Here is a 15,475-nt window from a genome sequence, read left to right as displayed (position 1 = left end):
TTGAGTTTCAAAAAGATGGTCTATGAAAATATTTTTTTTTGTTATTAAAAGGAATTGTCTCAACTAACCAAAGTCCAGAAATACTGCAGTTAGTGATGACAATTGCATGCTACAGATCTCAATTCTCCACACACTTTAGGGGTCCTATTTGCATGTTTACTCTACAGTACATAAATCTGTGCACACTGACTATTTCTGTCAGAGGTCAGTGTATAAGTAAACAATAAAAAACTGTTTCAGCTTTCAGAGTCACAAATAAACAAACACACAACTTCATACTCTGTTGCTGACATCACACCCTTCTTAAATGGCTATGTTTTTCATTTACAAGGATGTTTCAGACACATTTTTCATACACTCAAAAAATAAAAGGTTTGTTAGCTATGTTCTGTGTTACAAGAAAAGAACCACCATTTCCTTATAGGAATTTGGGATGTTTGCTACCTCATTAATTACCATATCTTGGTCCAATTTAAGTTGTTATTGAAAGTACTATCACCATTACTATCTGGTCTTCAAATTGTAGCAGGCTCAAAAGTTGTTAACAAATGCAGTAAGCCTTCCAATTCTCTCCCCCATCCCACTGAGGGGGGAGTTAGCAAGTGACTGTGTGGTGCTTAGTTGCCGGCTGGGTTTAAACCATGACACCAAATTACATCATTACGCCTTCAGACCATACATCAAGCACAGTCTGAGTGTACTGTATGGTTTTCTCCTTTAGGTTTCAGACTAGGGTTCTGTCTGCAGGAGTGCTGTAGAACTGCTGAGCTTCCAATCTTCCCTTCAGCTCAAGCACCTTAACTGCATTCCCACATGATCAAGTTTTTGTGCTGGACCTATATTCCCAAAGGGAATATTGAATCAGTAAGAAAAATTTACTAGAGGGCAAAGAATAATTTAAAGCATGCTATGAAAAGTGACTTAGATAATATAAACCCCATGGAAATTCAGAATTCGGTATTCGTTATGTTCACAGTGAGAATCATGAACCTGGCTACTATTCATCATTGTGATACCACTTCCCGTATTCTTTATTTTCTACCCAAGTATCAGAAGACAAATGTTCCCTGCTTGAAGAGAAAGCCAAAAGTAGTAAAAAGCTGACAATACTTTGTATCAACCTGCAAAAAAACCCGTAAGAACCAGTAGGTATTCTCTTTTCCTTTTCTTTTGCTTAGTCTCTACCGAGTCATTTCCATGAATTTGACTAAGAGATTATTTTAACAAAATAGGAGCTCTATAAGAAAGGTAAGGATATGTTGCTTATGACAATATTTCATTGGCTAAAAACCCCAGTTATTAAAAACTTACTTCTGCAACCTTGGATTTCCCTCAAAACTGGTATTAATAAAAAAGATATACACCATGAATGGTTAAAAATTGAGACACAATCCATGAAAAATACTCTGCACATAGCAGCACAGAGGTGCACTGAACAGTCACTTTTCTAAATAAAAGTCTAGATGTCTCTACAATATAAATCTGTATTTTCAACAATTAATAATTACATACATTTCCATATATGCTCTACCCTGAAAGTGAGTCTACCCTTTGTAAAAAATGAAGCTTTTTTTAATGTTTCCAGCAAGGTTTAGTCAGATTGCCTCAGCAAAAACAGTCACTCCCTTTGCCAGCTTAGACCCTGACAGACACAAAAAAGGAAATAAAGGAGCAGGTATCTGTAATGGACTTAAAATTGTACGGGGAAGTAGAAGCATGTTAGAGGAGGGAAGCAAAAATTTGAGTAATGGATATTCACACTATTCAGACATAGGAGCCTGAGAGAAGTTGCTCACGTAGCACCAGAGATGGGATAGGAACTATACTGAATAGCCACATGTTTCTACGCATGTAAGTGATCATTTTCAGTCTAAAATGATCATGAACATTAGGGAAAGAAAAGTTCCAATTTCATTTGGCAAGTCAAAAACATCTTGTGCCATTTTTTGGAAAAATTCCTGATAAAAATAGGGAACTAGCAATATTGCAAAGAAAATAAGGTTCACATCGCTTTTAGCACAAAATACAGTTTTCCCCGTCATTTTAAGGAGAAAGACTTTAAATTATTAAGAATAATGCACAGCCAATAGTGCAGCAGCTGTGATACAAGCCTCTCTAGAAGTTTTGGCCTTCCTAAGACAAGATTTGATAAACATCATACAAATTGAACTTAATGTATTATCTTTATCATCAGTTCTTCACAGAATGAAATGCACAATTCTTCTTTGGAAAAAAAAGAAATTAAAATATCCATTATGGTTATGGTCAATGCCAAAATGAGTAGATAGCCTCTTATGTTCTGCAAGAACCCCTTTTGCCACTGTCATGAAGGTAGTTCCATTGGAGACTGAGGGCAGTGATTCAGTTGCATGCCTAACATGCTTCCCACTTATTATAATAACAGTATCACTTCTGTCTTGTTTAAATTAAGCTTAAGCCAGCATTTTCTAAATCTATTTGCTTATCTCATTCAGACAACCTGTCATCCCTCTAGGGGTACTGTCCATTTCTTTTGGAAAGCAGTTCAAAGCAGGATGTTCTCAGCATATTAGTAGCACCACAGCCTGTAACATCCACGAACTCTGAAAAATTTCAACAGTTATAACACAGAGAAAATACTCTCAAAGCTTTTAGGAGCTGCTTTAACTACATTACAACATATTGCAGTCTGTATTGTCTAGATAGCAACTGGTTTATTTACGCCTATATGTGTATACATATGGAAACATTCTGTTCTTCAGTCATACACTTTTTTTTTTTTACTTCTTATTATGTTACATAACACAAAATAGCTAGAGATTTTAGTATACAAAATAGTTCAAATATACCTCCATTTCAGCTATTCCATATAAATAAGTAGAATTATTTTCCTTTATTACTACTTTATCCAATTTCTTATTTGAGTAAAGTATATATGCTTGGATTATCTCAGTTTGGGGGGCTTTTTTCACCTTTCCTTTGCCCATAATGCTAACTGCTGGCCAGCTAAGTATTTTTGCTTGTGTTCTTCTCTTCCTACTTGCAAGTGTGTTTTTTAACCCCAAATCCTCAAGAAATTCCTCATTATACAATATTACCTGATTTTTGTTTAAAGATTACTTTTTCTTTCACAAACATTTTCTTAAACAATAGGTTCCTCACATTGTCCCTGAATATTTTTTAATTCCTTATTAATAAGATTTCTTAATGTATCAAAAATGTGAAATCTATTCTCTTCAAATTAATATTCTGTAGGTTCATCTGCAAAATCAGAAATCTGTGTGTATTTTAGGATTAAAATAGATCAGTTGGATTCCAAGTTAAATATAGAAATATATTTCTTATGATCACTATATTTACCTGTCCCCAACATATTTATCTTTGCCTTCTGATAAAATTGAGTTCTACCATATTCGTGACTACTATCCTGGCCTCACTAACATTGTGAACAATCCAAACAAAGTAAGTCTTTCTTGTATTAAATATTACGATGAAAAAATCTGAAAAAAAAGTCCAGGGCATCTTTATAAGGCAAGCAACCATAATCTTATGCTGCAAATGGTAAATTTAATAGTCTTACAACAGTAAGAGTCAGGATCAGTCATCAGAATCACACAACAGGAGTTGCTTAGGTACCTCATATTTATTAAGGAGACAAAACCAGTTTTATAGTTAAGAAGGTATTTTGCGGATTTATATTTTACTTCGAAATAGCTACAATCTCCCTGTTTCTTTTTCTTATACTGCAAATTATAATTTTATTTTTAGCTCATTTACTGTCTTTCCATCTTACTACCTAAGAAAATAAACACAGTAGAGTGCTAGACTTCTCATTACTCCAATTTCACAACTGTATTGGTTGTAGAGACATATTTTTCTCTTTCAGAAAAATATTCTTTCAAGTGGAGTGTGTTGATTTCAACATGTTCTGTTAATCACCGTACTGAACAGGAACTACACAGACTGCAAATAAACCCACTGACTATACATAATGTAAATTTCATTAAATAATTGTTTATGTTAGCTTGCTATCACACTTGGGGTAGATAATCTGAGGAAATTCAAATCTGCCTAGTCATTGGTGGACATATTGTTTACACAGTAAATTTAGAATACAAAAATAATGATCCATTGATTTATGTTAAATATTTCATAAATGCCAATCTATTTTAACTAGAATTCATTAGAGATTCCAATAGATGGAGCAATCTGTTTCAAAGAGTGCTTTAATTTAGAGACTAAAATATCCAGTAATATTTCCTTACTGGACATTTCTAATTTTATGAATAAAATAACTTATCTAACCTAAGAAAGTCTACTTGTCAAATGCTGAGTTTGGGGACTAGTAAGACTGCATTTGCATCATAAACCAAAAAAATGTAGTATGTCTTGCATCTTACAATTTATTCTGCTCTTTTGCACAACTTTATGCAACAGTGCCTTAAAGGAGACATGGAATAATGACACTGTCTTCTCTATAAATACACTACCTGTTCTTTACAGTATACATATTCATATACTGAAAACTTTTCCATTACATCTAGAGAGATTTTATACCAACAGGACAGGGCATGTTAAGAAAACTATGTGTGTGATCACAGAGAATGACTATATAATGTGAAAATTCAGTATTACTTGACATTTTAAATAGCAAAGGAATTAAAATGTAAAAATCAAGCATTCTTCATGGATAATTTCTTTCATTTACAGTTGTTTATAGAACTCAATTTAAAAAAAAAAAATCTATCTCTTCAAGACTACAGGAAAAGACATTTCACTGAAAATTTTACTGGTTTGCTGGAGTGCTCTACCAACAGAAAAATTAATTTAGTTTAAAGAAAAATACGCAGAAAAAGGTTTTACTAAGTATCATTTTACAGTAATTTTCAATCTTCATCTCCCATAATGTCAACATAACTTCCAGAAAAACATATAAATATCTATTTATTAAAAAGCCATTTTTAGCAGAAAAATTCCCCCATGTTATGCTAAGCGATGTACACTTTTTTAATCTCTCCTACAATTAGTCCAGTGAATGTACAAAAAGGCAATTAGATATTTCAATATATTTATTTTGAAATGTTTTAGGTACAAAAGGTGTTATGCTTAATGGCTTTTGATGCTGACTGTATTTTGTGTAATGTTTATTAATAATGTCCTCATAATTATCAAAGCAAGAAGAAATGTTCAGTTCCTGCAGCCAAAGTCAAAGAAAGTCCTCTTACAGTTTGTAGCAAGCCACCAAACCAACAGAGACTCACTTCCAGCCTGAAAATAAACAAAATTGTTCAGGGGAAAAAATCATCATCTTTTCAATATTTGGATATCTTTAAGCAGCAAATACTAGAAACTTTCTTTCCTAAGCCACTGTATAAAATCATGGAGTACCATGAGTGACGCTGGTCAACCTTAACTCAAAAAGATCTAATAGAATTTTTAAAAGACGACAGGGCAGCAGGGATGATGAAAAGCACAGAGTGCCTTTCATAGAATGAGAAACTCTGACTCTTCAGCTTAAAAGGATTACTGTATGAAATATAATAGACTGCATGGAATATAATAAATGTGTAAAGGTTATGCATAGTATAGACAAAGTATATAACGAATTGCATAACACAGGACTAGGACTCCCCAATGAAATTAATAGGCAGCAGTTTAAAGCAAACAAAGGCTAACAACTCTTCTATAGAGCAGATAATTAAATTGTAAAATTCATTTTCCCCAAGTTCTGAAGCCGAATATATAAGTAGGTTTCAAATGGGACTGGAAATACTTATGGCAGATAAGATTCCTAATGGCCATGAAATAAATATAGCAACATGCATGCAGCCTTTTCCTCGGGAAGCCACTAAAATACCTGAAGTCAAGTGGCTGTATCAGAATTAGTCTATGCATGCCCTCCTCCTCTTAGATATCCATTGCTGGGCACTGCCAATACACAATATTAGACTAGATGAATCTTTAGTGCCTCCTAGCATGGGAATTCCTGATTGGAGCTTCATACCATTACATAGTGTTCCAAGATTCATACAAAAAAACAAAAATATAAACTCCAAGTCAAATCCTTAGGCACAAAGATCACCACCAAATCCTAATGAGGAACAATCTGAATATACCTTTTACAAAATAAATGCAATATGAGTCTGAAGAAATAAAAATTGACAGGCTAATCGCTGAGCATCAAAAGCAGTTTCTTCAGAGGGCAGCTAAGGATTTCTATTCTGTAAAGATGACAATATGGAAATATCTTGAACACTGCAGATAAAACTCATGATGAAGTACACAGGAGCTGGAGATAAAAGTAACTCTCAGAAATCTTTCACTCATCATAGCGATTGGGAGAGATGCCTGATGACTGGGGGAAAGCAAATGTCACTCCCACCTTGAAGAAGGGCAAGAAGGAGGACCTAGGGAACCGCAGGCTGGTCAGACTCACCTCCATCCCTGGGAAGGTGTTGGTACAACTAATCCTGGGAACCATTTCCAGGCACTTGAAGGACAAAAAGGTGATCAGGAGTTGTCAGCATGCATTCACCAAGGGGAAGTCATGCTTGACAAACCTGATGATCTTCTACAATGAAACGACTGGATGAGGGGAGAGCAGTGAGTATTGTCTACCTTGCCTCCAGTAAGGCTTTCCACAGTGTCTCCCATAAGATCCTCAAAAAGAAGCTGATGAAGTACAGGCTGGACGAGCAGATCATGTCTACACATTCCAGTATGATATTTATCTCTTTCACAATACTGGCTCTTGCTCAACTTACATACGATTATGGGCCTCTGATTGTCTGACAAAGAACTTCTACCTACACCATTTTTCTCAATCCTATGTCAACCACATAAACTATCCCTACATATATAACTACACCACCTTGCATTGATCCTTTTGAATGGCATCATAACCATAGCTTGGATTTTTCAGGATAATTTTGGAATATAATCCTGCTATTAGATGTTACACTTCTCCCAGCCTTGTGCAAACTGTAAATTCAGTGAGTATACAACTTAATTCATTTCTTAATTATTTAATAAAAACACTGAACAAAGCCAGTTCCCAAAGAGATCACTGTTCAAAAAAAACCCTCCATAATAAGAGTTACCATTTATAAATATTTTTGGCAACTATAACTCAACTGTTTACACTGCATAAATAGTATATAGTTTCTTCAAAACCATATGCTTCATACGTACAAAACTAGTAAGCAGAACAAACTTTGCCGCATTAAGGAAACTGGGAATACAAAGGAGGTACTGATGTGCTGTGAATAAAATTTATTATTGCCAGTATCTAACAATAACCAATAAAGAAAACTTCCCTATTAATATTATATGCAATATTATATGCAATATTATAAGAACTTAAGTGAGGATGTCAGAAATAGAGCTCAGAATAATACATTGCTTTACAGAATATCAATTTTATGGCCTATTTCTCCATTTAATTTTGTGAAAATTTCTCACTGTGTATTCTCAAAAAATAATTCACAGCTTTCATGGCCTGCAAGTATGAAATTCCACTTAAATATACATTTAAAAATAAACTAAAACTGATTTTACCTGGAAAATAATTAAAAATAAGTTATATGCATGTTTTAAACCAGTTATGCATGGGTTCAAAAGCAAACATTTATTTTATCATGTGAACTTACAAGGCATTCCCCTTTAGAAGAAAGAAAAGAAAGCAACTCAACTGTTTAAAGCTTAAATAATATCAAAAGTCAATTTTAAGTATTTCAAAATTTGAAATAATAAATATTTTTTAGTTTTTCTCTATGAAAAGAATATTTTCAGCTCCATGCTTTAAGTTCTACTCTAAGACTGAATGTCCTAGCTTTGCCAGTTTCTGTTAAATCTTAAAATTTTCAGATAGCAAGAAAAGTAAATTTTTTCACATGGCTCTTATACTGGCTTAGCACTGTAAAAGGTCCATGGATGAAATACTGGCCCCATCAAAGTCAAAATTCCCTCAGCTTTGACAGACCCAAGATTTCACCTTATATCTGCTAAAGTTTTGAAACTTCACAGATATTTTAGAAGCATGAAAAAAATGAAATGACATTTCCCTGGTCCTTAAAAAGCTCTTCATACATATTATGTAGATTTGTATAGCATTCTATGCATGACCAATATCACAAATACCATGCATGTGCATAGACATGCTATATATAATACTACATGTCTTATCATTCCAGCTCCTCATGCACAGAAAACACACCACTTCACTGGGAGTTTCATGTATGGAACATTTGCAGAAAAAGGCAAATGGAGCAGTAGTAACTCCTTAGATTGTATTCTAATGTAATCATTTAAGTTACTGATAAGCAGAGTACAACCTGATTTTCAGTTTTCTCTTTGCAAATGAGGGGTCAGAAAGCAAACCATGTCAGCCTGTGAAATACCCTCAGCAGGATGTTCTAAACGGACAATTATTTTCAACATACTCTCCAGTATGTTTTAATGCTGTACAGACATTACTTAGTCTAGAGAGAGCAGCTTACTTACGTCTGGGGCTCCTTTTCATTTTGCTGTTTTTGCTGTGGTTGAAGAACGTTATTTACCAGCTCAGTGATCCCACTAAAGGGAAACCACCTGTTTAAATAAGCAAATAATGTGACTGAATAACCAATAAAACCACACTAGTTTAAATGTTTCTTATCCAATGTTAATAGAAATATACAGGCGGAAAAGCTAGAGCCAATGGGAATGTTAGCTGCAATACTAAGTCAGCCACTAAGGATGTAAGGGAAATAAAGTTTTACAGTTCACCAGTTCACAAGCAGGCAGCAAGAACCTACATCCAGCTAACGTGGATGAAGTAAGAAGCTGCAGGCAGCTCTCTTACAAGCCAGTCAGGAAGCAGATGACAAACTAACTGCAGCCTATCAGGTATTAGTGAAAGCTAATACCATCAACGGTGCAGAAAGCAGAACATGGCAAAGGTAGAAAAGTCAAGCCTATTGCATTTTTATTTTACTTACTGTGTCAGCTGTGGTTTTTGCTCTTCTTTGACCCTAAAAAGATAAGTTTGCACAACTGAGTGCAACATGTTGCAAAACAACTACCCTGAAGTTCTATAATCTGTTATCAAATGGGCAGGAGAAAGTTCTTACTTTGAGTTAAAAGGTTTTCCTTTAATATTTATTGTATATTTATATTAAGTTGTATTCTGTGCATACTTCCACTTAGGATTAAAAATGGGGAATGCCAAGTATCTAAAACTTTTAGTTACAAAATGAAATCAGTAATGTTCTATAACTGGCTTCCAATTCTTTGGACAGAATATCATGTTAGAACATTTCCAGCAATACATTCAGCTATAAATTGAAAGGAAGGTGCTTTGATTATGTTAACTATAATCTATTTTTTAAAATTTTTATTTACAACCAAATTGTCTATCATAATTCAAGGTGAATTTATAACATGTAATATGCCATTTGAAATGCAATACTCTAATAGATTAAAGGAATATCTGCACTATATTTATTAAACTACAATGATGTCAGGACCTGCAGATAATGTAACTCTAAAAAATAAGGAAGGAAAGCTAAGGAATTTTACTTGAGTAAAATTTACTAGAACTTGCTAAAAGAAATAACTAGATAGTACATACAGTAGGTCTGTATAGTACTGATTAATATTTGTCCATTGTCTTTACAAAAATATTCTATCATCTGAAATACATGCTTTAACTTGAGTGAGAAAGCCAATGTTCTATGCAACTCCTCTCCACCAAACCCAAGAATGGAGACATTGACTCACAGGAATATTTACACCCTCTAATTGCAGATATTGGTCTTAAATATCAAGTTAGGATCCAGCTTCCCTATATGTTCAAATAAACCAAAAAGGTTCCTGAACAGATATTCTGAATGTCTCTATGGAGAATCCTCTCTTACCTAACTAAACAGGGAGTGTAGGCTCCCAATTTAAGTGGATGCTTAATGTGGGACAGAAAATTAAGGCCACCAAAACAGCTCCACATCTCTGCCACCGTATGATAGATATCACAGTGAATACCTCTATAAACAGGGTTCAGTGACCACAAGAACCTAAATACATGGACATTAAGACACACTAAAAACTTTCCAAAACTGACTACAGAAAGAGAAAACTGAGCATGCAGCACACAGTAGAAAGTCTTCTAGCATGGTTTTGCCTCTTCAGCACTTTAGAAATTTATATACAAAGAAATGTTCCAGTAAAAAAAAAAAAAAAAAAAAAAAAAAAATCCCCAAGCAGATATACTCCAAAGGTCCAAAGGTAAGAAATACGAAAATAAAAATTACTCATGCAGTCGCAATTCCACGCTACCATGCATCTTAATCATAATATTATCTTTAACCAAGAGATTCCATACTAGTTTTTTGACACAGGAAATTCAAAGGGGGAGAAGGGGGAAGGGCAGGGAATCAAAGCATTTCCATATGTTTTTTCACTAGGCAGCTTAGGACATTTAAATTCAGATCCCCCGACATTAAGGGCCTAAAAGCTCTATACGGTCAACTGTGAGAAGGAAACACTCTCAATCATTCAAAGCTCCTAAGTCACATGCCTAGAGCTAGACAAGTGTAAATATCACCTCCCTGGTGATATTCAATTGAAAACTAAATATGCAGCTAATCCTTATATTCTTCTCCGTACACGACTTCCAAACATATTTACTGGACACTTTTAAGTTATTACTTCATTGTGAATTTTTCTGTTGAACTAAACAAAGGAAATCTGAGTGCTTAATGTAATCTGATTACAATCAACATCATTCCTTTGGATAGTGACAATGGTCAATTTTTTTCACATGTGGAACTGAGATCAAAATAGAGTAAGATTAAAATTGCAATACTGCACATTAATTCTGAGTGTGCCATTTGAAATCTTTTTTTCAATAGGATCTAGCATCTTTACATAATAGTATATGTTTGGTAACTTCAACTGCAGCTGCAAAACCTTGGTATTTTTTTAAATCTTACAATCAGATTTTTAGTTTAGCACCATTAAATAAAAGACATTGCCCATTAGCAGACACTTTGAAAACCTGTATTCAAAATTACTTTCTCAGCTTTTTATAGGAATGCTGTGTTCTAAGTCAGGATATAACTTGACCCTACAATCCAAAATATATCTCCTATGAAATAATCTTTTCTCCTCCTATAATTCTGTGTCTCATCCACTATACACTTTCCAACACTGCAGTTATGTGAGGACAACAGCTTCCATTATTATATAACTGTGACGCATTCCTTGAGCACTCTCCATATATCTTCCAGTCCCTGGTTAGCAACAATCTTCCTTGACTTTATAACAACCATGCTACAATTTGAAAAGAAATTATGAAAAAATCTATTGACAGATGTTTTTAACACAGCTGTGGTTTAAATAGCCTTTTCTAGACAGAAAAGGTCTGAAGAGACTCCAGATTCTTAAACCGTGTCTACATACAAACATATACTTGTATTTGCTTTGGTTACAAGAACTGCTTTGTGTTTTACTGGATTGTGTACTCCCATATATATGCATTGCTTTCTCCCCTCCTTTCAAAAATCAGCAACCAGTAATTGCTTAAAAGAAGTGGACTGACAGGTCAAAAAAACCCCAACCCTCCATTTACTCAACAGACCAACTGAAAAATCCCAAGCAGTATGACTGCCTGTCTTCATTTTACCTTCCCACATCTTTTCAACCTTATGCTCTCAAAACTCTGTCAAGGACAATGCCACTTCTAGTTATTCACTAGAAAAAAATTCCGATCAATACCTATTTAGTAAAAACACCAACAGGCTGCAGATAATGTGTCTGATCAACAGTGACTGGGACAATGTATTCTAACAATGCAGAATATTAAATACTTTACCACGTGTTTTCAATTTTGATTATTTCTGTCATTATAGGAATTTACTCAACACTTTGCACAAGCACCAAATAATTCTAAAATGTTAGAAGAGTCTGACACTTTTATCAGAATTTTTGCACAGATTTTAACTCCATGTACTGCTGCACTTGAAAACAAGCCAGGATTTTTTCTGCTTGTCAATTGTGCTGGTTTTGGCTGGGATAGAGTTAATTTTCTTCACAGTAGCTAGTATGGGGCTGTGTTTTGGATTTGTGCTGAAAACAGTGTTGATAACACAGGGATGTTTCCGTTACTGTTGAGCAGTGCTTGCACAGAGCCAAGGCCTTTTCTGCTCCTCACCCCACCCCACCAGCGAGGAGGCTGGGGGGGCACAAGGAGTCGGGAGGGGACACAGCTGGGACAGCTGACCCCAACTGACCACAGGGATATTCCAGACCATAGGACGTCATGCTCAGCACATAGAGCTGGGGGAAGAAGGAGGAAGGGGGGATGTTCAGAGCGACGGCGTTTGTCTTCCCAAGTCTTACGCGTGATGGAGCCCTGCTTTCCTGGAGATGGCTGAACACCTGCCTGCCCATGGGAAGTGGTGAATGAATTCCTTGTTTTGCTTTGCTTGTGCCCACATCTTTTGCTTTACCTGTTAAACTGTCTTTATCTCAGCCCACGAGTACTTTTCTGATTCTCTCCTCCATCCCACCGGGGGGAGTGAGTGAGTGGCTATGTCGTGCTTAGCTGCTGGCTGGGGTTAAACCACAACATCAACAATAAAGAATTTTTGCAGCTTGCACTTTGTCATCAGGAACCTCTGCCCTTTGAAACATTCATAGCACCATTCCTCTTGTGTTCCTCTGCAAGCCTACACAGTCCAAGTGCAAGACCCCTTTGATCTCTTCCACGAGCTAGCATCATTAGTTTAGATCTCAAGTCTCAGTGAACACTTTTTGATGTTAGATCCTCTCCATGTACTAAAAATTTGCTCAAAGATTATGGCTAGTCCCACTGGCACAGAGAATGAATAGGAGAACAGAACAGAAAGAAGAGGGAAAAGAACAAGAAAAACGGAAGCAGGAGAAAAGGGAGTGAAAACATTAACACAAAAATTATTCCTAGCCTTTTAAACTCCTAATTTTTTTCTATTCTTCAATTTACTGCCATCAGTAAAAGCTCCTCTCTAAAATTACTATGTCAAAACCATAAGGCATTCTTCCCAAAAGATGCATTGGTCACAGGTAAATCAACAAGCACTCCATTATCAGACCTCTTCTCTACTTTTACATACTTGGACGCATGCCACAAAAACATGTGGGCAGAATTCAGGGCCCTAAATCCATGACAATGATCCTTAAAACACACTCTACACCTCCTAAATATCTGAAATGAAACAGGAATCTAGTTCTTCTTCAGCGAAGTTTAGGGAAATCCAGATTTCAGAATCAGCCATCCTTGGCAGGGATAAACATTTTAGTATCTATCTCAAACTCAACAGTGCTCTCAAGATTCACAGCCTTGCCATCCACGGACCTACAAGCACAATAAGATCCAATCTGCAGGAATAGTCTGGGTATACCTAATGTCTCCTAGAAACACTGAGTTGAGCATAAAGCATATAACACTCTATGTCACTTTTATTTAAAAATGTTACAGGCCAGTAGTTACAGTCCTTTGCTCAGTAGCTTTCTACACTCCTCTTATCTCCTAACCACCTCAGTGACGTGATTAGAAGAGGATAGACTAGGATAGAAGTTTTTTCTAGCCCTTTTGTTGAAGCTGAGAGAATTGGAAATACAAATCAATCTTTTGTTTGGGATTCTGATTTCCCTCATCCACAAACAAAAACATCTAAATATTTATTTGTTATTACAATTAGTGTTGTAATTGATGTTGCTGGTATCAATTTAATGAAGTTGTTGATTCTTCTACAGTAGCTATTTTTATTAACTATATCACCTATGAAGTCCAGAGAGTGGGACACTTGTATGAAATTTTAAGTTTAGAGAACATAGAGCCTAATGGCCCAAAACCCAAAGCAGAACATTAGGTACAGTAGTCTCAATGAGCAATGCATGTTACGCTGAACTTGATTAAGATGAGATTAAATACTCATGTGCAGAACTATCTGGTCTTCCTAAAGCAAATCATACAGGAACAATGAGGGATAGTCTCAGATCTATAAAAAGAATGTTCACATTTTGCTTCTTCTACAGATACAATACTGACATTGACCTCCAGCTGTGTTCACAGTAAAGAAGTAGAAAATAGTTGAAAGAAGACTGCAGCAATTAATTTTGTCTCAAATACAGATTTCTAGTTACATAAAAAAATCTATAGAGCTGGTATCTTTCAAATAAAAACAACAGCATGAATGCTAACTACTTGACACCCACATATATTATAAAGTGAATTAATCTGGCAAATCAGGATTTGCCTTTGTTATTCTTTGCACTCCAGACCCCACTAGCCTAGATGACAGTACAGAGCCAGCCGCTCTCTCAAGAGTCAAGATGCCAACACACAATCTTTGAAGGAAGTGTTTTCTCTCTCTGTCTCTTCAATAACTGTGTCCAATTATTAGCAGATTTGAACTGTTCCAAAATCATTTGATAACAAACAGATGTCTTCTTAATGCAAACCTAGTGAAAAGCAAAGACTGAAGACAAAACTATAAATTCAGTTTATAGATTTTAAGTTAGATAGATACTGCTATTTCTTGCACAGAAGTCTAAAAATGGAGATACTACTAATTCACAGGACTACTGTGACTACATCACACTGTAGAGTATTCTGAAAAGTAAAAAGGATTATGCAGAAGCCATGTCCTGTAAGTAGTAAAAAGATGGTATCTCTGTGTTTGTGGTGCTTGTGACAGTTGCTATAGAAATGAAAAATCTTATGAAAAGTCTATTACTAACAAATGCCTATCAAGGAAATAGTTTTAAAGCCACCCTTTACAAGCTGATGCTTCTATCACCTGACCAAAGAAGTTCTAACCCATCTGAAAGGCAGACACACCTATATCCTTAAGGGCACACCATTCAAAATTAAAGACATTTCATCAAAAATTCATAAGCAGATCAAAAAAATCCCAAGTTAAATCACCTTATTACACTAAATTGTGTTGGTACCCAACATACACTGATGAACAAATTTGTTCAGACTATCATCTGCTCACACGTCTAAAGTCAAGATCTTTGACACATACACGATCTGTAACTTTGCCTGCACCTGCTCTTGACAACACAGTGGAGGTAACACAGTCACATAGTCAAATATGTGTAATATTAGCTATTTCCTTGAAAGAGGGTACCTCTACAGATTAAGTTAAACTATGTAAGTATATTTAACTCCAAGAAAAGAGTGAAAGAGGTTAAATATAAACATCATGTCAATTGGATAACTGTAAAATATTTACACATTAACTGAATTGATTCTCTGCATTGATTATCCTATTGATGCTATAAGAATATTCACCTTAGAAGATTCAGCCTTATTATTTTTGATCAAAATTAAAGTCTTTATTTTACATGGCTGCTCCAAGTTTTTTATTAATTTAGAGAGTATAGGTAGTTGAATTAAGAAGGATCATATTTTGGACAATAAAGGAATGGCTTTTAAAAGGACGATTTTCCTGAAGAAGTGTGTAGGTGATTT

At 35.2% G+C, this 15,475-nt stretch overlaps 1 protein-coding gene across 41 annotated transcripts in view; it reads right to left on the bottom strand.

Annotated features, from left to right (window-relative positions):
• Nucleotides 1–15,475, bottom strand: part of RIMS2 (regulating synaptic membrane exocytosis 2) — a 489,705-nt gene that overhangs the window by 415,861 nt on the left and 58,369 nt on the right. For 35 of the 41 annotated variants that reach the window (XM_049817916.1, XM_049817521.1, XM_049817538.1 and 32 more), the window contains exons 2-3: nt 8,958–8,990; nt 8,482–8,568 (exon numbers count right to left, since the gene is read on the bottom strand). The exons of 5 other annotated variants lie outside the window; for them this stretch is intronic. In XM_049817916.1, the coding sequence (XP_049673873.1) occupies nt 8,482–8,568; nt 8,958–8,990 (120 nt within the window). The remainder of the gene's footprint in view (nt 1–8,481; nt 8,569–8,957; nt 8,991–15,475) is intronic. One more of the 41 variants, XM_049817633.1, reaches the window with a different exon arrangement.

This window comes from Accipiter gentilis, chromosome 2 (assembly GCF_929443795.1).
Source record: "Accipiter gentilis chromosome 2, bAccGen1.1, whole genome shotgun sequence".
Taxonomy (NCBI): domain Eukaryota; kingdom Metazoa; phylum Chordata; class Aves; order Accipitriformes; family Accipitridae; genus Astur; species Astur gentilis.
The sequence above is the reverse complement of the archived record's forward strand: the minus strand, read 5'-3'. Positions and strand labels throughout refer to the sequence as shown.